Source organism: Phasianus colchicus, chromosome 2 (assembly GCF_987193195.1).
Source record: "Phasianus colchicus chromosome 2, bPhaCol1.hap1.1, whole genome shotgun sequence".
Taxonomy (NCBI): Eukaryota; Metazoa; Chordata; class Aves; order Galliformes; family Phasianidae; genus Phasianus; species Phasianus colchicus.
In genome coordinates this window covers 107,209,109-107,235,828 of record NC_143437.1, presented here as the reverse complement: position 1 = coordinate 107,235,828, position 26,720 = coordinate 107,209,109, and the positions used below count along the sequence as shown (strand labels likewise).

General features: G+C 47.9%; 2 protein-coding genes across 4 annotated transcripts in view; one reads left to right on the top strand and one right to left on the bottom strand.

Moving 5' to 3' along the window:
- BLK (BLK proto-oncogene, Src family tyrosine kinase) overlaps positions 1-6,398 on the bottom strand; it is a 41,170-nt gene extending 34,772 nt beyond the window's left edge. The window contains exons 1-2 of one of the 3 annotated variants that reach the window (XM_090136606.1): positions 6,287-6,398; positions 1-203 (exon numbers count right to left, since the gene is read on the bottom strand). The gene's annotated coding sequence lies outside the window, so the exon portion shown is untranslated. Of the gene's footprint in view, positions 533-6,112; positions 6,217-6,286 lie in introns of those variants that run through there. The other 2 variants (XM_090136607.1, XM_031603808.2) reach the window with 2 other exon arrangements.
- Positions 6,399-6,537: 139 nt separating this feature from the next.
- On the top strand, positions 6,538-26,113 carry FAM167A (family with sequence similarity 167 member A). The gene is made up of 3 exons (XM_031603811.2): positions 6,538-6,703; positions 14,175-14,670; positions 24,028-26,113. The coding sequence occupies exons 2-3, from the start codon at positions 14,299-14,301 to the stop codon at positions 24,289-24,291; spliced, it is 636 nt and encodes a 211-aa protein (XP_031459671.1). The 5' UTR covers positions 6,538-6,703; positions 14,175-14,298; the 3' UTR covers positions 24,292-26,113.
- The last annotated feature ends 607 nt before the right edge of the window (positions 26,114-26,720 follow it).

Below are 26,720 nucleotides of genomic sequence, written 5' to 3'. Positions count from 1 at the left end.
CTGGCTGCTCCTTGGTCAGATTAAATCATAGCCCGCTTGGTCCAAGTTGTCTACCAGAGTTTAAAAGTCTCTTGTAGGGTGTGAACTTCAGAGCATAAGCTGTCCTTGATAAGCTGTAATCCTTACAGCACGTAGAAAGAGAAACCCTAATTCTTCTTGGTGTTGTCAGTTGGCTGCTGTTAGTGGCTTCCTGTCGACAACAGCTGAATGACAAATCACACAGGTTTTTACACTTGTAGATATTGTAGGACTGGTAGTATAACCACACTGCTCATTTAGTGCTAATGTTAGAAATGTAGCCACCTCAGCAGAACCGTTATCCGCAAAGGCTGCAAAAAAGCATCTAAAAAAGACTGTTCCTCCTCAACAGATGCCCCAAACTGCTCTCATTCAGGCTGATGTGAGTTGAAAGGCACCTGTGAATCCACAGGGCGTTAAAGCTTATCTGTGAAGGGGAGGAGAAATATGGGTCCTTCAGTTTTCTAGATTGGCCCACTCACAGCTCAGAGCACTCTGGGCCAATGGTAGGAGTGGAGATATTTACTGTGCATGCTTAATTTTTCTGAGAGCTTATCAGGTTCTAGCCTGAGCAGTTTCCCATTTTGTGATTATCAAGGTTATGGTGCTGTAATCTCATTCACTTTCCATTTGAGGTTCTGCTTCTGCTTCAAATTTCATCTAAAGAGAACAGTCAGGTTCCTCCTCAGAGCTATGTTGTCATTAGGGCATGGGGAGGAGAGAGATGCAGGAGACAGATGACAGCACGTAATCATATCTCTTTATTGCATGTGTGTAAAGTCTCCTAAGATCTTATAGGGTCTTTGGGCATAGATTGCTTCCAGTGGTGACAGGCAATCATCCTCACTTTCACTCTCATCAGCAGGGTGTCAGATCTCCAGACCCACCTAAAGGCCAGGCGGCTGATGTGCATCTCCTATTGGTTCTGCCAGGTTTTAGATGGAGCCTTTGCCAAGTCAACACAAGCCAGCCCAAGCTTATTGCCAGACATAGGGATCCTACCTGAAGCTGGCTGATTGGTGGGTGTTCACCAAGTTTTGAGATGAGGACTTACAATTTCATCTAACAGAAGACTGAATCTCAGATCCTGCAGCTTCAGGCAGCACTATTGGCTGAGACAACACTGCCAAAGGCAATGTGGGAACTATGGACTACCTCCAAAGAGTGGTCATTGGAAGTTGAGAACTTTCCTTTTTAGGGTTATTCCCTACCCTGGAAAAAACAAAACAAAACAAACAAACAAAAAAAACCCACAAAGCAGAATCTAAAAAGCAATAACATTTCACTTACTATTTTCATTTTAGTGAGTGCCTCCAAAATGGGTCAGTTTTGTTCAGAAACAGCAGTCAAAAAAAAAAAAAAAAAAGGAAAATCAAACTACTGGGTGGAAAAAAAAGTCAAAAACAGCTCTAAACAGCTCTGTCTTTCACTTGTTCTCTGAGCAGAAGCTATTGGTCAGATTCAGTTTGTCATGCCACCAAAGGATGAAGTGAAACTGTTTTTTTGTCTGTCGATCAGATAAAAATCCAGGAAATCTCACCCAGTTCCTGCCATAGGAGCGAGCAGATGCTGATGCAGAGACCAAGAGGGGTGCTAAGGACAGGGATGCTGCAGCCTGCATCTTTGGAGGACGCTGCTGTGCCCCAGGACAGCTTTCTTACAGCTCCTGTTGGTCCCTGCAGATGCTGATGAAATCACTGGGGAATTGAGCTGCCCACGCTGTGCAACCCACCCCATGCTGTGATATTTTGGTTTCACTCAAAATATCATAGTGTGACACTGAGTGTGAACTGAGAAATGGCTGAATCCTAAGGAGCTCATCCACCATCATCATGTGGCCCCTGTTTGTACATGTGGGGCCTCCATGACCTTTGCAGAAGGAGCCAGCAGGTCCTTTGGATGCTGTCCCAGACATACGGGGCACACAGCTCTGAACTGGTGGTATTGATCAGAAACAGGATGACAAATATAGGAAGATGTGGACAGCTGAGATATCTCACGTCTCCAGATCAAGGGTAGTAAGCATAGGAATTCCCTCAGTGCGTACTCCTGGAGGTGCTCAAGGCTGGGTTGGATGGGGCACTGGGCTGCCTGGTCTGGTGGGAGCACCCAGCCCACAGCAGGGGTTGAGACTGGGTGATCTTTATGGTCCTGTTCAAATCAATGATTCTGGAATTCTATCTGAATCTCAGTACTTAACCCAGGATGGACACATAATTCCAGAAGGGAATTCATCCCATCTTAAAGCAGCATCTGAGATAAGCTTTCCTTACCTTTCTCTTCCTTAGATCAGGAAGCCATATAAACAAATTTAGGCCAGACAGAATATTTGAGCTGAAGTCTGGGTGGGTGGTATCCAGCCCAATCCCTCCACTGTCACGTTTTTCAATGAAGATGTCCATCTGCCATTTTACTAAGTAGCCTTACTGGAAAACCAGGTAAGACTGGCAGGGTAATTCTTGGTTCACTAGCACTTCTGGAAAATAATTTACAATGATTTTGGATGAAAGTGTATCATCACACATCCTTTTTTTTTTTTTTTTTTTTCCAGCAAGATAGAGAGGAGTGGAGAAAACTACATCTTGTTCCTGAGATTTTAAATGCTTTTTCTTCTTTAGGCTGCTGCAATGAACTGGGGTTAGCAGATTCTCAGAGGAAAGCAGTTACAAATGAGCTACTTCAAATCCTTGGAAAAGGTTATGATTTTCTTTGGAAATGGTTTTCAGTTCTTCACACCTTAGAGAAGTTTTTGGAGTTGAAGGGAAGAATAATTCGCTACCTTAACACATTTACAAAGTTCTGCAGTCCCCAGATTGATTCTTTTTAAGCTACAAAAAAAAAGAGTTAGTGGGCTCCAACCCTTGCATTGGGGTGGTGAACTGCAGTGAGACATTATGAAGGGGCAAACAGCAATTACCCATAGGTGACACCCAAGCTGATTGAGTCTTCCATGTAGAGGTCCCCAGTTAAGATATTGCTTTTCCATGAGGATGAGCTTAGAATCATAGAATCATAAAATCATGAAGGTTGGAAAAGACCACTAAGATCATCAAGTCAACCCATCACCACCATGCCAACTAAACCATGTTGTACCACTAGGTCATTTCCATCATCCTGGGCATCTCATGGTCCCTCCAGATCCCCCAGTGACCCCTGGCCATGATCAGCCATATGTCCACAACCCCCTGCACACATTCTGTGTTTGCAGTGGTTCCTCTGCAGTGACCAGAGCAGAGCATTAACTGGAGACCTGCTGCCCTCTGTAGGTGCCTCCATCCCATTTCAAGGTTGACAAGCACACAAATGGCTCTCTGTCCATCTCAGAGGACGTTCCTGGTGCAAGTACCTATGCAGTGGTTAGAAGCTGCTGGCAGCTAGGGTAGATCAGTAATGGTATCCTCTCCTCATTCCAGTTCTGGCAGGCTGGGTTTCAGAGACTTTGTCTTGTGAAAAAGGCATTTAGTTGGTGACCAGTTAAGAAGCCACCACTGATGCTCTTCCAAGACACTCCCAGCATGTGATACTACAAAATGGCCAACTTTTGTGCTGGGAGGTCCAGCTCCTCTGTGCTCCACTTTCAGGATGCCTACAGGTAAAACTACCCCAAAGCCAGGGAAAGGAGCAGGTGATTCAAATCCTAGCTGCTGTGAGCAGCTGCCCTTATGAAGGAGGATTGGCCGCTCCTGCCTGTTTCTGGTGACACAAGGGCAGCATGGAGGGTTGGGCAATGATTAGCTGCCTATGGGGCACATCTACCTTGTAACAACATGGCACAAGAGATTTGGGCTCCCAGCAAAGCTTGAAGAGAATTACCTCTGCAGCAAGCAATTGCCAGCTTTAGCTTTGCAAAACCACGTCCCAGCATTGACCCAGACCTTTATCAAGGTGTTTCAAAGGATTCAGGTGTTCTGCTCAGGATACTGAAGGGTGTAGCTCTGAGTGTGAGCAGCTTTTGCAGCTCTGAGTGCAACAGAAAGGCCTCACTGAGCATGAGGAAAAAAAACCTGAGCCATACATATGGACAACATAGGCGCTGTGGAGGTTTATTTTGACTTCTCACACTCAGTCATACAATAGAATCATAGAATGCCTGTGCTGATCATAGAATCACAGAGTCACAGAATGACTTGGGTTGGAAGGGACCTCAAAGATCATCCAGTTCCAATCCCTGTGCAGCGTTGCCAAGCACTAGATCTCAGATGCTAATCTCAGGTGCCCACCACAGGTGGTTGGGGTTAGAGCTTCATCACAGAGAGGGTTTTGGTGGAAGGAGAAGAACAACTCCCAGCCACAGGTCCTTTGAGTGAAGACGATGAAATAAATTCAGGCCAAGAATATTAAAAACCCATGAGAAGACTTCAGAGGGATGAGGCTCCAGCCTTTCACTGGCGTCTTATGGCAGCTCATTTGAAATCCATTACACAACTAAATTAAAAATAAACATTTACAGAAGAGAGAGCGGGTGGCCATGTGTGGTCTGTTACAGCGATGACAGAGATGTCCAGCCTTGGCAGCAACACCTCTGCTCTTAAACTAACCCACACCACAACTTCTCTTCTTCTTTTAGGACAAGGAGGAGTGGTTTTAAACTGAGACAGGGGAGGTTTAGGTTGGATATGAGGAGGAAGTTTTTCAGCCAGAGGGTGGTGAGGCACTGGAACAGGTTGCCCAAGGAGGCTGTGGATGCCCCATCCCTGCAGGCATTCAAGGCCAGGCTGGATGTGGCTCTGGGCAGCCTGGTCTGCTGGTTGGCGACCTGCACACAGCAGGGGGTTGGAACTGGATGAGCATTGTGGTCCTTTGCAACCCAGGCCATTCTATGACTGTATGATTCTCTCCAGCCTTGAGGCCAACTTACCCCCTCTGGCCACATTGTGCAATGAAATGCTCCTATCAAAGCTGGGTGGCTGCATCCAAATTGTCTTCCTCCAAGGAAGGGGCCTTGCTCTTGCTCACTTCTGAACAATGCCACGTCAAAACTACATGTCCTTGGGCATTGTCCATGTCTTGGTAGTCTTTGGTTCATCCAGAGCAACCTGATCCAGTGGTTGGCAACCAGTCCACCACAGGGGGTTGGAACTAGATGGGCTTTAGGTTCCCTTCCAACCCAAGCCATTCTATGATGCTGTGACTCTATGATCAGCACAGACCCAGGATTTTTTCGATGCATGAAATTTGGTGCTAAGACTAGAAATGCAGCTACAGCCCCATATCAGAGGGTTTAAGCAGCAAGGGAGCAGTTCTTGTGTCTCCCCAGTCCCCATTCAGCATCAGCAGCCCCAGGAAGGGTGGGTGTGAGCTGCCAGGTGGCTGGGAGAGCTGATTGCCAGGCTGTTTGCATATGCATATCTGAAAACTGAATAAACAAGAGTGCTGTCCAAGCAAAAAAATAATAATAATAATTGCATTTGCATCAGAAATGTGAAAATGCTATTTTTCACTCTTTGAAGTCTGCATGGTCTTGCAGGGCTGTACCCTATGCTGGAGGGGCTGCAGGGTGTGGGGGAAAGGGGGGGTGGTCAGGATTGCAGCCTGGTGATGGGATTGTGGGGATGCTGGGCTCAGGGAGGGGCTGTAAATCATTCCCCACTGCCCTGGGGGAGAGGAGGGTGGGGAAAAAAAAAAGAAAGGAAGGAGGCTGGCTGTGGGAAGAGGCCGGGGTAATGAGGTGTCTATGGCCAGCACTTAACCCTTCACACCACCGCGTTTGCAGGCGCTGTCCTGAGATGTCAGACGTGCAACAGCTGCATGTGGGGACAGATGTGGGGTTCCTTTCCAGAGGCACCCCCACGTGTTGCAGGTTTAATTCTTAACTCCCGGGGAAGGAAGGAAGACCACGGTCTCGGAGTCACTCAGCAACTGGGCTCGTGCCTCTATGTGTCCCTTCTTGGGAGCAGTTAAAATGGTTTCCAGCCCTGCTGGGTGAGATGTAGTAGAAACAGGGGCTTTCCCAGTACAGCACATGGGCAACAACTGGTTTCTGGGTGGTGCCAGCAAGCAGTGCCCCAAGTTACCCACCCCGGGGCTTCCCAGACACCCACTCAGCCTTGCCAAAATACCCCCATCCCTTTTTTCCTTCTGTATGCATGCTCACCTCTAGGCAAGCATTTGGGAAACATTATCTCTGAGCTCTCCCTAGTGCCAGAGGTCCCCAGCTCTCCGTGGAACGTGATGGGAACAGCCACGGGGATGCCATCCGAGTGTCTCCTGTGGGCTTTTTGGGGTCCCTGCCCTTGCAGCAGCCCTCCATTGCCAGTAGCATCCTTACCCCTCCTGCCTGGAAGGAGGATGTCTAGGACCCGGGCGGTGCGGCTCCTCCCTTTCAGGTCTCTCCAGGGTTATTGCTTGGTGGGAGGTAGGTTCGGGGCTTGGTGGTATGAATGAAAGAGAGACAGGAAATCTGGACTGAAAAGCTCAAACTGGAATAGCTCGCCTGTCTCCAGGCAACAGGCCTGACGCAACCACTGGAAAAAAAAAAAAAAAAAAAAAAAAAAAAAGTCCCTTAAATTTAAAAAAAAAAAAACAACAACAGAGAGAGAGAGATTTCTGAAGCGAGACAGGGAGGAGGATGAGACAGTCTCCTGAAGGCGCTGGTGACATCGCTCTGCAAATACCAAGTTGGAGCCCCGCGGAGGAAGGAGGGAGCCAAGATGTCCGTGCAGCGCTCCTGCTGAGAGCCTCCCCGGTGAGTTGGGGTTGGGAGGGGATACCTGGGGTGGGAGCCTTGTGGAAATGGGGCTCGGCAAGGAGCAGGTCCTCAGGGAGAGAGTATTGGGGTGGGGGCAATGCGGACCCCAGCACGGTGATGGTGTCCCTGCCCGCATTCCTGCTGGGGGGCTGGGGACGCATTCCTCTTATTCCAGCTTGGCCAAAATCCCTTGGAAACATCCAGACTGGTTGCACCCCGATGGTTGGGATGGGTGGAAATCACTGCAGGGCTTGCACCCCTCTTTGAAACAGGGATGTTGCTCGCAGCTGGGGAGAGGTGAGGGGCAGTCACCACCTTCCAGGGATGGGGAGGGATTTTTCTCCACGGGTTGGGGTGTAACAGAGAAGAGTCTGTCCCCTGCTCGGGACGATCACCTGTTGCTCCCTCTGTCCCCTCCCGGAGATCTGCAAGAGCCCCGTAGGGGTCTGTGCAGCGCAGACATGATGGGATGGAGCCCGCTGGCCTCGCAGGGCGTCACTACCTGCGGGTTTTGAGGCACGGCGCTGAGCAGGGTGGGTTTCCACCTGCTGAGGGCTGACCAGATCAGACTGAGAAAAAAAAAAAAAAAAAAGAAAACAACCCAAAAAATCACCCAGAACTTCTACAGAGCCCTCTATAACAGTACGGGGCTAATTGCTAAAATGAACGATCAGCCTGCACCCCTACCAGCAGCGGCACAAAAGCACCCTGCTCCCAGCCCCTGTGCAGAGCTGGAGGACCCCTCCCTATTTCCCCACCATGCTCCCTGCATTATTCACCACTGCTTTGCCCCTCGGAGCTCTCCCACATTGGGAACCTCGGTGGAAAGAGGGGAAGAATGAATGAAAACCGAGCGCCTTGTTGGTAGTGAGGGGCTGTGTCCGGCTTTGTCTGCCTAAATCTGATGGATTCCCCACTTCTCAGTGGGAACGAGACGTGGGTTTCCCTCCCCCAGCCATCTTTTTGGTTCCATGGCTGTTATTTGCATGCTGTGTCCCCTCCGCATCCCTGTGCCCATTCCGGGGGATCTGAATGGTGCATAAATAAAACAGAAAGGGAAGGAGCTCACAACAGCCCCGCAGCCATTCAGGTTTGAAAAATGTAGCAGAAACACTGCAGGAAAAAAAAAAAATATATATATATATATGTATGTATATCTTTATAAAAATCAGCCTGAGAGTAATTCATCCTTTTGGAGGGGAGGGAGCAGGGGTCTGTTTGTGAGCAACCTGCCTTAAATGAGATATTGAACAGTAATGTGGGGATCAGCGCTGGTAATGCTGGGGAGGAGCAGGTCTGAGAGCAGTGCTCCTTGGCTGCTGAGGCGGTAATTGGATGGGACAGGCGGCATGTAGAGGGGATTAGGGGGTCGTGGGGGCTGATCCTGCCCCTGATCACTTTAATTTGGAGCTGGAAGTGGCGCTTGCTTCTGCAGGGGAAGCTCAGTGCTGGGCAGAATGAAGGCAGGAGAAAGGTTTGTTGTTTCTTACCAGGAATGTACCCTTCTGCTGCTGCCTTCGTGCTGCATTAAGGGAAAAATAACTCCCTGTGGCAGCCCCCTGGGAAGGGAGCATTTCTCAGCCTGATCCAACTCGTTCCCAAGGAGTCCTGGCTGCGCTGGCACAGAGGTCCCTGCCCTGCTCTTTTCGTGGGTGAAATCCAGCAGGGTAAGGGAGTAGTGGGGAAAATGAAGGAAGGAAGGGGCTCTGCCAAATTACTGGTCCTTTGGTGGACCCCCTGGGGAGCCAGGGTGAGATCCCAAACCCTGCTGGGACCTTGGGGCAGTGCCTGGAGGAGCAATGCTTGCCCAGTGCTTGCAAGAAGATGGCTGTTGTGGATGGAGTATTTTCACCAAGGGGATGCAAAGTTGCTTTTTCTTCTGCAGCCTAACCCCTTCTAATAACAATTATACCTTGCTTTATGCGGTGGGCTGAGAGGAAACATTGCCCTGCATCCACTTTCTATAAAGCTTTCCTGGTCTCCCACTCATCACCAGAAGAATTCCTGGTTTGCAGGAATGCCAAACATCTGGCAAAGCCTGGACCGTTTTCATGCTGGGTTTCCACCCAACCACTGGAAATCTGCTGATGGAGGGGAACTGGGCTGCTGAGAAGATGGGGCTGCCAGGACCCAACAGAGGCAGTCTCCATCCTGCTGCCTCAAAAGCAGCTGGCTGTGACTTGTGCAAGGAATGGGCTCAGGGGTAGATGGGTATGAAGGAAGAGATGTACTTCTTGAAGCAGGTTCTGACACTACCACTGAGGCTGGAGAGAAACACCAGAGGGAGAAGTGGTCCCCTCTTCTTATTTTTGTCCATTTGTCAGGATTGGCTGCAGTCCTCCACTGCTCTCTCTCTTCTATTGCACCTGGGGGCTGTTTAAGCAGAAGGAGGTGTCGGGGTGAATCCTCACCCTACTTAGGGCCACACGTGACTGGGAAAGCCCAGTCCTTCCCTCTTGCCCCCATGTATTTGCCAATGCCACGACTGCACCCTAAAGGCTGAAGGAGCAGGATGGGCTGCTGTCCTGAACATATGAGCTACCTCAGAGGCTTTGGGGGCATCGTTCACAGACATAAATGCATGGGAACATCCAGTGTACTCAGAACCCTATTAAGCCAGTATCCCAGGCACAGCATGATGTAACTCTGAGATCACATCTCTCAACCCTCAGTCAGCCCAGGGTCAGAAAGCTGCTCAACTCCCTGAGCTTCTGTCATGCATTAGGTTAGAGGTGGGTCCATGTGTGAGAAGGGACACAGGTAACGCTGCTATCCCTGCAAGTATGGGGGATTCACCAGACCTGGAAGTGTGCTCATGCTCATGATGCCCAGCTTGGCCATTTTCTGGCTTCAGGATCAGAATGATCTTTGGGCTGCAGGCATCTTCTGCTGGGAGGAGGGTGGCTGAAGGTCGCTTCAGGACAGGAAAGGAAGGCATCCTCTTCACCATTCCACTGCCAATCTGCTGCGGGCCACAGGGAGGTCAGCCATCCCCATCCCCATCCCCATCCCCATCCCCATCCATCTTTTTGCTGTACCCCAACAGCTGGCTCTGCCCCCCTCCTCCTGCTCTATTCTTCATGAAGTTTCATCACCCACCAAGGATGGTGTTGGTTGGTACAATTTCTACATAAGGTTTTCTTTCATAGGGTGAAGGGCCGGGTGTGTGGCTCATAAAGTGAAACCCATACAAACTCCAAGAGTAAATGGCTGCCAGTGGTCTGGGGAACCTCATCCTAAACACCATGGGTCATACAGGGCATCCCTGCTCTGATAACAGTCAGAATATGGACACCCAGATGGGAACGAGACACCTGAAGATGCTCTGTATATCCCTGAAGATCCTCAGAGTTTGGCTCCTGAAGGCCAGCTGTGTGAGCTGCCTAACCACTGAGAGGGAAACTGAAGCATAAAAGGGGCTAAAGTGATTTTTGATGGTCATTAATAGTCCAAGCCCTGTTTGCCACATGCCAGAAGTGTTATCCGTGGTCCCTGATGGCACTTCTTCATCCAGCTAAAGGACTTCTCTCGGCATGAGCTTTGTCACACACTGAGCTGTGTTTTTATTCTCAAAGGAGATAAGCAGAGTAATGTAGACTCTTCAAATCACTGCTGCTCCTCTGCAATAAAAAATGGTATTACTGCAAGTTGATGTCCATCAGGAGTAGTGAAAGGAGCAGAATAATTTTTCCCCATACCTATTGTAACTGATGGCTTTATTTATTCTGCTTTTTTTTTCTTTCAATTTTTATCCTGAGTATTTCTCCTTTTTCTTCTTTCTTCCCCTAGACCTCTTGCTCCCTGACATGTGACCTTCCAAAGCACTGCATGCCCTTATTTATGGCCCTAAATTGAGCAGGCTGTAAATGCGCAAGAAATGCTGCTTCCTGAAAGCCCCACATTCAGAGCAGAGCAGAGCAGGGCACAGAGAACTGATGGGAAGGCAGAGATGTATAAAATTTTTCAGGCACATAAATCTCCCACAGGGTGTAGCATCATTTTATGATACCAGCATCACTGTGTACAGTTTCCCTTTTGACCATGAACAGCACCTGAATTGTGTCTTTACGGAGAGAGTGGTGAGGTACTGGAACAGGCTGCCCAGGGAGGTTGTGGATGCCCCGTCCCTGGAGGTGTTCAAAGCCAGATTGGATGGGGCCCTGGGCAGTCTGGTCTAGCATTAGGTGGAATGGTGGTGGCCCTGCATGTGGCAGGGGGGTTGGAGATTCATGATCCTTGAGGTCCCTTCCAACCCTGGCAATTCTGTGATTCTGTGATTCTGTGTTGTTATCCACCACCAGTGAGATAAAGCAAAGATCTTCTCCCATCCCACTCCACCTCCTACTGCTTACCTGATCTCACCAAGGCTCTCCCGATGGATGGGTATAAGGATGCCTAAGAGTGTGTGGTGGGAACAGGTCTGCATCTGCTTCAGGGGTGGAGGAAGTTCTGCAGTGGGACATCATGGTGGCCAATGGTGCTACTGGACTTGTAAATGACTGTTTACATGGGTGGATAGTAATAGCACAAGGGGGAATGGTTTTAAATTGATACAGAGGAGGTTTAGTTAGATATTAGGAGGAAGTTTTTCAGCCAGAGGATGGTGAGGCACTGGAACAGATTGCCCAAGGAGGCTGTGGATGCCCCATCCCTGCAGGCATTCAAGGCCAGGCTGGATGTGGCTCTGGGCAGCCTGGTCTGCTGGTTGGTGACCTGCACATAGCAGGGGGTTGGAACTGGATGAGCATTGTGGTCCTTTTCAACCCAGACCATTCTATGATTGTATGATTCTGTGACTTGGCTTCTTAGAGTACAGGACTCCCCAAGGACTTCACGAGGTGTGTCAGGTGTGGGAGAGAGAATGGTTTGCTCTGCTGACTTGCAAAGGTGTAAAAGCCAAGCCTGAAGGCATGCTTGCTCAGTGAGTCTTGGCATGATGGGATTTCACACCCCATCCAGATGACAGTCCTGTTATTTCTCCATCCAGTTTGCACACTACTGCTAATCCCTTTGCACTGCTGCTTGCCAAATGGGTCAATGAAGCTGACTTTTCCATAGAAGCCTGACCCAACAAGGAAATGAAAGGCATTCTGTTGACCTGGTGAACTGATGTGTCCTGTACGATCAGGACTGATAGCTTTAATGAAAGGAAAGGGGAAAACCTGTTGGGTTTTGATCACCATTTCGGTGCCAACCTCTTGTTAGCCCTAATTTGGTACAGCATGAACCAACAGAGAGCAGTTGTGATAAAGAAGACAAATCAAGGGTTAACCACTTCAGTTCTTTTCCTTGTGAGGAAAGTGAGCCTGGAGGCTGGGTTTGTTCCTGGGAATTACTATCTCTGGGGCAGCAGGCAGGTTTGGATTACACACAGACATTTTTCACACGTACCAATTTCAGAGCTCTCTTTCTGCAGCAGGTCTTTCACAAGTCTGAGATATCAATATGAAATTTGAGGCAGCTCCTTTCTACCTATTCTCAGTTTGGAGAAGCTGGAGGACAGATGTGCCTGTCTGGGGTTTGTCCACTGAATTATGAGAGGTTCATATTGCACATGGGAGGTGCAGGGTGGGCTGAAATGGTGCATGAGTATCCAACCCCTCAGCAGGCAACACTGGTTTGTACTGGAGATACAAGATGAAAGAGTTTGTGGAGCCTCTACTTTGATGTTGTGATGTTTGACAATGTCAGCCTTCCAGTAAGAATATTATCTCTGTTAAGGAGCACCAAATCCAGCAGCCTGGCATGTTCAGCTTTTGGACAGCTGGATTCAGCCACAGCTAGCAGTCACCAACCCACCAGAGGGAAAAACACTTGGTTACTTAATGGAATCATAGAAGCATAGAATGGCTTGAGCTGGAAGGGAATCCAAAGATCATGAAGCTCCAACCCCCTGCCACATGCAGGGCCACCCACCTCCACATTTAATAGTAGGCCAGGCTGCCCAGGACCCCATCCAACCTGCTTAAGGTCTCTGAACTCATTAGGTGCTATCCTTTATTGACTTTGGTGGGCTAGAATGCAGTGCTGGAGCAAAATTTGTCAGTGCACAAGCTAGTGCATGTCCTGACTCTCTGAATGGGCAGCCCTCTTCTTGCTCCTCCTTGCAATTTATTTTTCAGCAGAAGAAAGAAAATTGTGCTGCTCCAGGCATGAGAGCTCTTGGCTTCAAACTGGTGTAGTATCTGGGCTTGCTCCCACTCACCGTAAAACCCTCATTAACATAAATAGGAGCAGGAACAAGACCACAACATGAGTAATTCTCCACCCCCAGACTGTCTGTGTGTATATTATCAACTACTCATTCAGCCCATGTGCCTCCACACAATTGTGGGATAAATCTTGCTCACTGTCGGTGTTTATTTTAAATTGAATCTTCTTTCTGAAAAGGTTCGAGAGGCATAATTATGGTCTGGGTTTCAGAGCTGCACACGTCTTTGTGGGCACACATAGCAGGGAGGAGAATGGCTGAGTTAACTCATATCGCTGTGTTTTAGTGCATCCAGCTAGAAACTGCTATGTCCTGGCTGGTCTTTCTGGGCACGTTACCAGGCAGGCAGAAAGTATTTTGTTTTGTGTTTGACATGTAGACGAGAGCTCTGGATCTATTCCTAGCTCAGCTGCAGATGAATATATGACCTTGAGAATGTCTCTTATCTGATCCCACCTGAAATGTATGCAGCAGCTGCCTGAGCTTAACTCCCACAGAGGTATTCAAGTCCTGGCTTTGGCCCAAGCTAGCTGACCCTCTCCCAGACACTACAGAGTTGCAGTCCAGAAGTTAGCACTGGTGATGGACCATTTCCAATTGGTATACTGGGGATAGTCAGAGATGGAAACCACAAGTCCAGATTTCCATGAGGGTAAGCATCTGAGCCCAACCACACCAGTGTCCCAGTTACTCCCAAAACTGGCCAGGGGCCATGCTCCTGCCCCAGGCTCAGTGGATGGGTGGAATCTGATCCCCATGGCTGGAGGCTGGTGTAATAGCAAGCCTAAATCTAAACCCAAATCTGTGAAACTGGGCGAGAAAATAAATAAATAAACAAACACATAAACGAGTGAAGACATTTTTCCAGCTCTCCTTTTGGCTCAAACTCCTGGGAGAAGTTTACATTGCCTTACTTTAGCTGCCCCTATGAGCAGGACACCCCATCACCCAGCAATAGCCACTGCTGCCTCCAGAGGACATTGGGCAGTATGATTTGTCCTTAGGAGGGTGTGTGAATGTGACCTGGCCTCATTGGCAACCTTTTCACAGCCCCTTAAAGATTGGAGATGTAGGTAACCAGAGCTCGACTAAAGGTTGGAGCCTGTCTGTTCCTGCCCCTGAAGCAGACAGCTGAGATGAGGTAACACACCTTGGCACTGTGCCTTTCTCAAAGCAAATGCTCTGCAAGAGTTCTCTCTCCCTTCTTCCTCCCTTTTCCTTTGAAAAGTGGAAAACAATCCTCTGCTTTTCTTCTAGGTGTTCACCCAGGTTTGGCGTGGGGCTTGAGCAGGAGCTGTTATCCAAGACCTGGCCATCAGTGCATCCTACCCCACCTCCCACCCTTGGGATCCCACCACATGCCGTTTGACCCCCAGGGAGAATGTCCCTACCTAAAATCCAGATAGAAGAGGCCCTGGACAGAACGGATGCTGGCACTGGAAGTGCTGTTCCTCCTGATGATCACCTAAGGAGCCTCAAAGCCCTGACTGAGAAGCTGAGGTTGGAAACAAGACGCCCATCCTACTTGGAGTGGAAGGCAAAGCTGGAAGAGCAGGCATGGAAGAGCCCCCAACCCGTTGGGGATGAGGAGGGGAACGAGGCCAAAAAGGGCACAGAGGACACTGCCCCTCTGAGAAATGTGCAGCTGCACCTCAATGGGAGCCCTGCCCAGGACAAGGTGACACTTAGCTCAGGGAAAATAGGCGACTTTGAGAGCATCGATGAAGCTTTGACGTGGCTCAGGAAGGAACTGGTAAGTGGTTTCCTGTCCCAGATAGATAGCACTCTTTTTCAAGAGAAAAATGAAGGAAATGAGTAGCTCCTCGTTCCCACCTGCCTTCAGTACCTGGTGGAAAGGCAACCATTAGTCACTGCAACTGCTGTGGGGGGCTGTGGGAAGGGAAATGTGAATGACAGCATCTATTGCCTCAGAGAAGAAGCTGGGCCAACCTCAGTGTACCTGCTGGGATCCCAAATGCTCAGGGAATACTGTAGCTTTTATTAGTTGAGATTTTCAGCAGTTTGCTTCTTCTGCTTCTCTAATCACACATCAACACTCATATGAATACAGAAGGTATGACGCATGGATGTAGCTGCTGCAATAGCCCTTCTCTGGTGGGGTTCAGGAAGGGATGTTACACCAAGGCTGTAGAAAGGAATGTGCCTAGCTGGATCTGTCCCCTAGATTTACCCTTGCTTCTTGAGGCTGTCTGTATCCTCAGTGGGATACTATCTGCAGAATGCTGCATTTGACAAGCATCTGCTAATGTAATCTTCAAATGATTGCCTATTTCCCTCTTTTTTGCTCTTTTCCTTTTTTTTTTTTTTCAACTCATAACCTCCTATAAGGTTTTGGGGTTACCTACTTCCCCCAGGTTATTTCTGCCCTGCCCTCAGTGCTTCTTTTTGTGTCACATTACTGTGTAACATCTAAGAAAGCGTATTTTCCTTCCCCTGCTGCATGTGCAATGTCAGAGCCTGATCTCAGACCCCTCCTCAGCCAACTCTTACAAGTTTGTCTCCTTCATTAGGCTCTGGTTGATGTTTCTGTCAGCCCCTCATATCAGACAAGCACACCATCTTACATAAATCCTTGTTTATGGTAGTTAAGAACTAATAGATTGAAGGACTGGAGACCTTCTACCTCGCCAAAGCAAGGAGGTGGCCAGTGGCTTTCTGAGGGGACATGGCCAACACAAGGGCCAGATCCCTACAGCCTTCACTACCCTGGCTCCATGCAGTTCAAGGGCAATCAAAAATGCTGTTAACCATGATTCAAGGAGAAGAAAACAAGACATAAATGCTACATATACGCTAGGAAAATAAACAGAGCTAGGGCACAGACACTAGAACAAGCTCAACTTTGACGTGTTGCGTTGCTGATATGATTTTTATAGCCCTGCCCCAAGCTGCTCCCTGCCCAGTTTGGGAATCTGAGGACATTTCCCAGGAAGAAGCATAGATGCATCCTTCATGGAGGCCAGGGGAGGTCAATAGGATAGACAGCCAAACTAGAGCAGCCAGTTTTCAGGCTGGAGAATAGACACGAGGGCCCTTCACACATGTAGGAGCAAGAGGCTGAGACTTCACTTCCCACGATCCTTCCCTTCTAGAATGAAAATGAAAATAGGATGAAATTATTTGGCTCATATAACTGGAAACTGGCTATAATGGGTATCACGTGACTCTGTTGCCTAATTAGATGTTTGCCTGTGATTGCTAATAGCGTTTGCAGCTGTTTGGACAGCAGCAATTTTTGCAGCATAGTCCCCAAGGACTGGGAAAGCATGTGGGCTTCAGATCACAGAATCACAGAATCACCAAGGTTGGAAAAGACCTACAAGATCATCCAGTCCAACCATCCACCTATCACCAATAGTTCTCACTACACCACGTCCCTCAACACAACATCCAGACGTTCCTTGAGCACCTCCAGGGTCGGTGACTTCACCACCTCCCTGGGCAGCCCATTCCAGCACCTGGCCACTCTTTCAGAGAAGTAGTATTTCCTAACGTCCAGCCTGAATTTCCCCTGATGAAACTTGAGGCCAGATGCACCTGGGGACATGTTCCTGCCCGAGGGCTCTGCTTTTGATGAACACTGCAAGTCTCTGAAGAAAACTTCCCATGCAAAACATGCAAAACACATCTGTGAGTTCTACTCCAACGAATGTTTATTTGACAGATTTTTGTTGCTCTCGCTGTTTTTGCCAAGATCTCTAAAGTAGTTACTGACAGAAGTGGTCCTGGATATCAATTTTGGTGGTCGAGATGTTTCTCAGGACCGTGGCTTTTGGAAGACAAAAGAAGAACTTCAGGAATCCTGGAATATAACAAAGTGTTCTGAGTCGATCTCATTGTTTTAGGATGAGAGGTGATGGCCTTAAGTTGCACAAGGGAAAGAGTGGTGCTTCATTGGCACAGGCTGCCCAGAGAGGTGGTGGGTCACCATCCTTGGAAGTGTTCAAGAAGTACAGAGATGTGGCACTGAGGGATGTGGTCAGTGGGCATGGTGGGTATGGGTTGAGATTGGACTGGATGATCTTAGATATCTTTTCCAACCTGGATGATTCTATGGTTCTATGATTCCCACTCAGTGCTCTGGAGAGAAATCAGCTCCTAATCTCAGCCCTGAACCCAGGTCCATGTTTGCATCTGTGACGAATTCTGACATTCACAGAGGACTAGGTGTAAAAACCAGGTCTCAAAATGCCTGAAGACAGAAAGGGACAGATTTCTCCTTCTTAGAGCCACAGTTTTTAAAGAGTTTGCTTTGTTCTTTGCTCTTCTGCCAAAAGTATAAATTGTCTTAGAGTCCAATTCTACCCTTTGGACTGGGGTGTGTCATCTGATGAAAATCTAAAGTTTAAATTAAGGAAGAAAAAGGGCAAAGTAAACCCTATTTTTTCCTCACTTTCCATTTTCCTCTGTCTTAATTATACCAGTCTTTGCTGGATTTGGACGTGACTCATGTAATTTAGAACAGTTTCCCCAGAAGAGAGAGCATGTATTTGACTGACCACATAGTTGAACAGCTATGTTGGAGGCAGTGTTGTTGGTCAGAGCTGCCAGCAAGGCTGTCGTTTCACAGAGTGCTGGAACAAAAAGACACCAAAAAGACACATTTCACATTACATCTCAACAGTGAAAAGAATTAAAGAATTTCTTCTTTTTTTTTTTTTCTTTTCTTTTCTTTTTATTTTTTTTTTTTTTGTAAATTAACAAGCTTCCATTCATCACAACCAGGATTTTTCCTTGCTTTACCACCATTTCATGATAGTAAAGCAAACAGGAAGGTTCAGAGCAAGATATGGTTGTTCGAGTTTCTATATCTACTTAAGGCAGGATCATGGAATCCTAGAATCACAGAATCCTAAAATCATAAAATCAGAGTGTCATAGAATGGCTTGGCTTGGAAGGAACCTCAAAGATCATCTAATTCCAAGCCCCTGCTGTGGGCAGAGTTGCCAACCACTAGATCAGGGATTAGGATCCAACACCAGAAAGACCAGGAAGGGCTCCAGTACCCATCCATTTGTTATGGTTACCCCTCATGGGAAATAAATCCTTCCAGTCTTCCTTAATGTAAGAGATGAAAGATGAAGGAAGCAAGGGCTCAGTGCCTGTGCTGTGCTCTGGCCTTCCTTGCTCTACCATTACAGACACAGCCCACGTGAATATCTGGGCAGCTTTTTGAAGAGCATCCAAAAATGATCCAGTAGTCCTTGCTGGGGTGAAATCTGCTTCTGCCATGCTGCCTTCCATCACAGGATGAATTCTTCCCATTTTATGCAGTCCTCCAACAGAAGGCAAATCAGTGTATGTAGGATTCATCTGCCTAACGGAAGGGCAAAAGCTGCTGCACGTCCAGGAAACAAGTGGACCACCAGCCTGTGCTCTTAATGGAATGCAGCAGTGCAGGATGTACATCTCCATCGCTCACACTGTGCAATCCTGTCACAGCTACAAGCACATTTAGGCAGGGTTGGTTCATTAGCATGGCCCCAGCATGGTTCTGGCTTGTACCAGTTAGCACCCTGCCAAACAGCTAGAGCTTCAGGAGTTTGCACATGCTCCCAGTAAGCAGTTTGTATTAGATCACCCAGTTCTGGAAGCAAAGTGAATTTAATGTGTCTATTCCCAGATTTCCACTTAGGCCATAAGAATAGGCCATACGAATTAAAGCTACCTGCTGAATCTGAAGCATTACTCCCAGTTCACAAAATGAGGCTCACCCCATGCTGCAGGGAATTTGCATCCATGTGTCCAGAATCTGTTCAGGTTCAGCCAGGTTCAGTTCCTCCCATTCAGGAGCAAAGTGAGGGACAAAACCAAGGTCTTACTGAGCATCTGCTGCTCTTGGTCTTTCTCCCCAGGTGACCCCCATCTCAGTGCCCGATTCTGCCATTTGCACATGAAGATCTGGCCCTGGTATATAGGACTGAATATGCACACTGAGCTCCAGCCAGCCCCATCAGCTGGCACCTGCTGGGAATCTGGCCCTGAGAAGCTGATTTACTCGGACATGCAAATTCCTGCTCTTGTTTTTGTGCTGAGAGGCTCTGTGTAGGTGTATGAGCAAATTGCAGTACTCAGCATGTGTTGAACTGCCTGAAGGCTGGAACAGTTCCCTTCCTGCCTTCTGTCTCTTCTTTGCCCTCTTTGCCTTTCTCATGTCAAATGTGGCTGCTTTTCATCAATGCTGAAATAGTTTCAAACTAAAGGAGGGGAGATTTATATTGGATATAAGGAAGAAGTAATTTACAATAAGGGCAGTGAGGTGCTGGCACAGGTTGCACAGAGATGAGATGGATGCCCCATCCCTGCAGACAGCCAAGGTCAGGCTGGATGGGCTCTGAGCACTGATGGAGCTGTGGCTGTCCCTGTTCAGTGCAGGGAGTGGGACAGATGGCCTTTAAGTGTCCCTTCCAACTCAAACCATTCTATGACCCATATCTTGGTCAGACATACAGAAAAGCCATTTTGGTGTGCAGAGGTGACTGGATGACTAAACCTGAGAGTGACTGAATTCCCAACAGATTTCTACCAATGGATTGAGCAAATGTTATTTGATCCTAATAAAACAGCCAACAAGGATGGCAAAGACCTTAACGACTGTCAGGGTCTCCACTTTAGAACAATTTGCTTTCCCCATCAGGAGCAACATGACTTGTCAGCGTGGTCCAGATATTATTCTGAGTTTTGACATCAAAATTAGTTGAACAAGAGCTTTTAAACAACAGGGTGACACCAAAAGTGTCATCATGAGCTTCGTTGCTGAAGCAATGATTAGGTGCCTTGTTTCAGACTGTGGGTTGCACCACAAGGGCGTGAGCATCCAAAATTAGCCACAGCAGGGTGTCATCTGAGCACCTTTGAAGATGAAGCCTCAAATCTAAACATAGACCTAACCAATTTCTCTGAAGTGTTTTGGCAAGGGTCTAATGACTGGCCTGTGCTCAAATCCAAGCGGTTGCACCCAGTTGGGAAGGCACCACTTCACCTTTCATTTTCTTTTGATCTTTTGGATCCATGGAAGCAAACACTTCTCCACTGATCACTACCCTGAGCTCCATGGACCACAGGTTGGGGACCTGTCCATGGGACACTTCTGTCTTGGGAAGAGGTGCCAAGGAGCATCCCATGCCCTGGGATGGTCTCTGATGCTATTTCCCTCCATAGCAGCACAGCAGGAGGTGGACTAATAGCAGTGGGAACACTGATAGTGTGACTGCGACCATACAGACAGCCCATGGTTAGAGACAAACTTGGAAACAAACCTAGGCTGCATCCTGAGCTACATCTGAATATTTGGGACAAGCCACCTAGACTGGACAAAAGGCAAAGACGCATCCAAAATATTCCTTCCCTCCCTCATTTTAAACATTCCTGGAAGACTCAGAGGCCCAACCCAAACAGAAAATCCTTCCTAAGACTTGCTCATTCAGACATCTGTGGTTTTGGGATTCAATTTGCTGGTTGCAGCCGGTCCTCTGCCAGGAAGGACTTGGGTTTGGTTCCCTTTCCCAGACCCACACAGCTCTTTGCCTGCTGGAGCTGAGCTAGAAAGAGGCAGGGGACATTGTTAAAAAGTGGTTTGTGCAAGCAAGACATACGTGAGATTGCTTCTGCACTTGGCATGCAAGACTTGGCTGCTGCTGGGTCTGCCCTGCGGATTCCTATGGGACACTGCAGAGTGTGTGGGATCTGCTGTCGTCCCATTGAGTTGCATTATAGTAGCTGTCCCTGTGGGTGAGCTGCGTAAACCAAAAACCCACAGCTAGCTGTGATGCAGCCCCTGTAATCCCATAAGTCTTTCCAGGAAGCTTTTGGAGCTTGCTGATCTAGCAGTTTTCCTCTTTGAAAGAGGATTTCTAGTGATGGTTTGGTCCTCGGTGAGGGACATCTTATATTTCTCTAGTACTCATGAGAAGCTTGTAGGAAGAGGAAGGAGAAATGGGATTTCTGGGTTCTGATCCAGATCCTGCTAAGATTTTGGGTGTTTATGAACAAAGCACATAACTTTCCTGTGGACTGCCCAGTCCTGTCCATCATCACCTCCTCAGACAAGGCAAATCCTCTATCTCCTATATATCTAAGGGTCGTAACCCTTTATTAAGTTGTTACAAGACATTGTTCCTCATCCATCCTCCTTGCTTTCCTGGAGGGCAAAAAAGGACTTTTTCTCCCTGGGAAAGCAACATATCTGACATCTTTTGCCCTGCTTCCCCGCTGACCCCCAGAACATAGCAAGGGCTGTGTGTAGGACCAGAAATGATCAGTGTAGGTGAGTGCAGATTTTGCCCCACACAGCGCAACCCCTCCTATACAGGAGGACTTGTGGTTGGCATGGCAGTGGGAGATGCCATTTCCACAAACACCAGGGTCACTGGGTATGGTGGGGGAAGTGAATGAAGACTGCAGATGGAGCACTGGAGGACAAAACTGGAATGCAACACCAACGGCCCAAGCAGCTTTGTCTGTGAACTTGCATAAAAGCAAAATGTTTTCTTAGAGAAGCAGAGAAAGAACTGGTCAGAAAGATGGTTTGAAGGGAGGAAATAGCATTTTTCATTTATGCCTTTCCATAAAGGCCTCCTGATTAATTTTTAAACCCTTTTCATATTTTTTTATCCCACATTCATCAAAACCTCTCGTGAAAGCATTTGTTGACGTTCCTTACGTAGCTTGATCAACTGACAAGAAATACTGACCAAAGGTTAGTTCAGTAACATCCGTGATCACCTTCCTGATAAAATGTCAAGTTGCAGAGCTCGTTGTGAAACAGGGGAAAATATCATGAATGTGAACATTTTTTCATTGCAACTCACGTGGGGGAAGAAAAGCTCCCTGAGTGGCGTTGCTCTGCTCAGTGCAAGGGAATAGTGGTTTTCAGAGGACAATAAATTGCCCCAGCCATGCCAACCATTCAAAGGGAAGTTCAGAGTGAGATTTATATGAAAGTAACTGGAACTTCTTCATGCAACAGAGCTGGAGTCCAGTTGCTGGCTGAGAGCACCAGTCGAGGTCTTCCATGCTGTCTCCATGGTGCAGGAGGGAGAAGAGCCTTGCTTGGCTCGGATTAACTTCCATTATTAATGTCACCTCTTGGCTTGAGCTCTGAGCATTGCAGAGGGCTTCCCAACAGCTGCAGAAAACACCTGGAGCAGAGCCAAGCACTTCCCTATGAGCCTCTCAACCTCCTAGAGCTTCACCTTGCTGTGAGACTGGCAGTGCTGCAAAGGCCAATCCTGATCTCTTTGAAGGCATTGCCTGGAGCAGGAGGGATTGTGCCACAAACCAAAGCAATGGCAGTGCTACCCTGGTTGATAGCCTGGTTGCAGCATCCTCCACTTCATGTATTGCAAAGACCTTGTGTGGAAATACCAGGGCCACCCATTGAGCATCCTGATGTGAATTTTACCTCCTCCTTTCCTCTCTGCAGTTTCATGTTCCAGCCACCAACCAGGAATAAATTTACCTCTCACTCCTATCATCTGTACCCATAAACTAAACAGCTTATTTTCATACCTGAGGGCAAATTGGTACAACCTGGCCATGCCCATGCTGTTAGAATCCAGGCAAAGTGGTTGCATCCCAATGCCTACCAAGGATGAATCCCACTATGTCTGCTCCTGAGGAGTGCCTACGGTGAATCACTTAGGGCTGTGTGATAGATTCAGCTCAGAGGATGCCAGGACCTTCCTCACAATCAAGCAGAGAGAAAGACTTTGTTGCCACGCGCAATTTCACGTATTAATGTACTTGTCGTCTGGGTCTATTTCTGAACTTCTCATTCAGACCACGGGGAGCCAAGAAACCAGTGATCCAAAGCTGTCCCAGTGCCTCAGCAACCTTATTGTAAAATTTTCCTTATATCCAATCTAAATTTCTCCTCTTTTAGTTTGAAACCATTTCCCCTGGTCCTGTCACAACAGACCCTGCTAAAGAGTCTGTCCCTTCTTTCTCACAGCCCCCCTCGAGATACTGAAAGGCTGCACAGCATCTCATGCACAGGGATGTTGCTGAGGGCTGCACATATCTATTGGGAGGAAAAAATAAAAGGCAAAACCAGGAGCGTTGGTACCTGAGTGTTTTTTCAGCCTGTAATGCTCCCTCCATGTTTCCAAGAGACTGATTCAAGCCACAGGGTTCACCCTGATCTGTTTGGCTTCTTTCCCAGCACTCCCTTTTCTCTGTGGCTTTTGTGGTTTGTTGCTGTTCTGCGAGGAGGGATGTGGGGTGAGAAGTGGGGTTTGACTTCTTGGCATCGGCTCTGTGACCGCTGCTTCTGCTTTCCAGATGAAGGCTGATGCTCACCGTGAATCTTGCCAGGTGTTCACCTCCTCCCTTTGCCTCTCCCAGTATCCTGTGACAATTTTCTGCTCAGTTATAAGCTGGAATTTAGAGTAATAATAATAATAATAATAAATCCATTTCCTTTCATCACTTCTAAGTCTTCCACCTTTCAGAGTTAGACGCCAGGGGAGGATAAACCCTCTGAAACACTGAGCCCAGTAGCCCGTGGGATAGATATTCTCTTTCCCATGGGAAACATGGAGGCCCCATCCCAAGATCTGTGTGCAATCAGTGAGATGAGCCACAGGGGATGCTGACAGCCATGTTCCCTTCTGCCATGAACCAGCCTGGATTTACACAGGCTGGAAACCTGTGCCAAGTAGTTGGGGATCTGTTCTCTGGGGTTCTTTTAATTGGTCCTTTCCACCTCTAATTGCTACTTTTCACTCTGTGGCTGCTCCCTTGTGAGCAAAATTAATTTGGGCTTTGTTTAAGGTTGAGATGGAGGCTCTGAAGCTTGCACTGACTGATATCCCATTCAACAGCCTTGGCATGGCTGGATTTAACTCCAATTTCCCAGTGCTCCTGGAAATCTGACCAAGCACAGACTGCTAATGCTAAAGATTCATCATCCTGACCTGAGATGCACTGCAGGGAATACCCTAGCCTCCCTCCCAGCTCTTCGCATCTCTATCAAAGCCACATTTCTCATGATTTGCTGCAGCCTCCAGCAAGGACCGCTATGAGGAACGCATTTGCTGTGCCTTTGCTGATACTCTCTTCCCTCCCCCCTCTCTGTCGTGTGTTCCAGGCAGAAATGCGCCTGCAGGACCAGCAGCTGGCCAGGCAGCTGATGCGCCTCCGCAGCGACATCAACAAGCTGAAGATCGAGCAGACCTGCCACCTCCACCAGCGCATGCTCAACGACGCCACGTATGAGCTGGAGGAGAGGGACGAGCTGGCGGATCTCTTCTGTGATTTCCCCCTTGTCAACTCCTTCAGCCTCTCCACGCCTCTCAAGCTCATCGGGGTCACCAAGATGAACATCAACTCGCGCCGGTTCTCGCTGTGCTGAAGAGGGAAGGATGAGGGAGAAAGAGAGAGGTTTGGGCTCTCTCTGCCTAATGGCTGGGCACAAAGAGGCCTCGGAGGGGCAGAGGGATCAGGAGCAAACAGGGAACCCATCGCTGGTCTTGGTGGCAGGGCAAGGCAGCAGAATATGGCACCAGGATGGCTCAGAGATGCCCACTGGGAAGACAGGACCTGCAGGAAGCACAGAGAGCATCTGAGCCCAGCATTTGCTCTTAGCCTGTTCTTTTGCAAAGTCCCTTCTCCCCTTTATCCTTTCCCTGCAGTAACAAAGAGGTGGATGCATCTCCAGTGTGGTTTGTTGTACTCAGAAGTCCAAGGGGAGGTTTAAAGATCAGCCAAAAAGCAAGGGAAAAATCCCCCTCCCCTTTTCTTTTACCTTCTCCCAGGCAAGAGCTGTGGCTTCAGAAAATACCTCTCTCTTCCCTGGATGTTTCCTCAGATCTCCATCTTCTGCCTATGCTGGTCCAGGCAGGAGGTCTTTTCAGGTGGAAAGATGGTTCCCGGTGGAAAGGATTCATCAAGTGAGGGACAGCGGGTTAAATGTATCCCAAAATGCAGTGAGAATGTGCTTTCTGACTTGCTCTGTTGAGTCCAGTGTATTCTACCTTAATTTTGCCTGTGGTATCTATTATGGATGGATTGTGGACACATTTATGTAGCCTTTAGGTGGCCAAGAGTCACTTGCGTGCCCTAGAATTTATACCCAGAGCAATACATGTTCCTGATCTCATTGCCAGCCATGGCCACGAGGCAACCTGTGGCCAGCTCCAAAAGTGGTAAGATAATGGATGTAGTTTACACCGATGAAATCCCATATCAAAGAAGTCACCTTAGGCTGACATTCCCCCAAAAGTAGCACCAGCAAATCCTGGATTCTCTGTAGCAACACACATCCATCAAAGAAAGGACATTCAAGAGGAGAAAAGGGACTTCTACATGATAAGCATCAAAGTGCAACCATAAAATTAAAGGGAGAAATATTGCTGTGATGAGCTGCCATCAACAGGCTTTAGATCTGCAGCAGACACATGGGATTCTTTCCCTACCAGGCAGTGTGTGAGATGGATGCTGTACTTTCTTGCCTTTCTGTGCACACTGCTGCACACTATGCTGCAAGGCTAGGGACATGAGTGGTCTAGCCACAGCAGCTCTGGGACGCCTGGCACCAAGATAGTCTGTCCAGAGGGTGTTTGGCTGTCTTTAGGCTTCAACACCTCTCAACCCATCAGCCCTGCTCTCTGCAAGAGCAGCTGAGAGAAAGTGACTGTTTCCATGCAGCACCAGCCCAAGCTCTGGAAATGAGCTGGACATGCGAGCCAGTGCTGAGCTGGAAGCTGCGTGGCCATATGGATGTGCCTCTGCCTGTACCTGGCCGTGTCCGTGAGCTGTGTGTGTGCATCAGTAGTTGTGTGTGTGTTTGTGAGCCCGCAGGCTCGCATCATGAAAGGGTTCATGGCCACCTGGGGATAGGGGCTGTTTTCAATGCCCTGCCTCCAGGGGCTCCATCGGATGTAACCCCGCAGCGATGCCTCCCCTCCAGTTCATAGCTCACAGGGTGACATTTCTTTCTGCTATGGAAGAAGATATTTGGAGGGCACCAGAGCTCTGTCTATACTAGTAAGTTAAGCAGTGTTGTGCCTGAATGTTGAAACTTGTACTGCCCAGGTACCAATAGGGTTGTGGCCAGACTGCCAGTTGGCCTCTGGACAAGACAACCAGTGATGCCGTTTAGTTTACTGGTAGAAAAATAGCCTTATTTCCCCATGGACATTTTTGAGGGGAAAAGAAAAGAAAAGAAAAGAAAAGAAGAAAAGAAAAGAAAAGAAAAGAAAAGAAAAGAAAAGAAAAGAAAAGAAAAGAAAAGAAAAGAAAAGAAAAGAAAAGAAAAGAAAAGAAAAGAAAAGAAAAGAAAAGAAAAGAAAAGAAAAGAAAAGAAAAGAAAAGAAAAGAAAAGAAAAGAAAAGAAAAGAAAAGAAAAGAAAAGAAAAGAAAAGAAAAGGAGACATCTCATTGAAACTCTTCTTTGTTTACTTTTTTAATAAAAAAACTATTAATGTCTCATGTGGATTTTCAGAGGCATTTTCGATCAAAAATAGCAGCGACAAATTTCAGTGAAAATAATGCCTTAGAAGAGGGGGACTGACTCTCTGTAGGGTCACCTAGAATCAAATACAGAGAATTCCTGCCTCTGGGCTCTTGTGTGGTATCTGAATGCAGAAGGTTAGTATAAGCACAGCTTTTGGAGGTCATTATATATGGAATTAGAAATACCAGACGTCTGGTTTGCAGACGTGTATTTTCTGCAGCGGGGATGGGGATGGTTATGACTGCCAGCTGTTCATCGAAATGCACAATTTTTTTTTATTATAAAATGATGTCTGTATCGATTCCTTGCCTCTGGTCTCTCACTGT

Coding starts and splice junctions, on each gene's coding strand:
- FAM167A (XM_031603811.2), top strand. CDS start 14,299: ATGTCCCTACCTAAAATCCAGATAGAAGAGGCCCTGGACAGAACGGAT. Junction 14,671..24,027: donor CGTGGCTCAGGAAGGAACTG/GTAAGTGGTTTC, acceptor CGTGTGTTCCAG/GCAGAAATGCGCCTGCAGGA.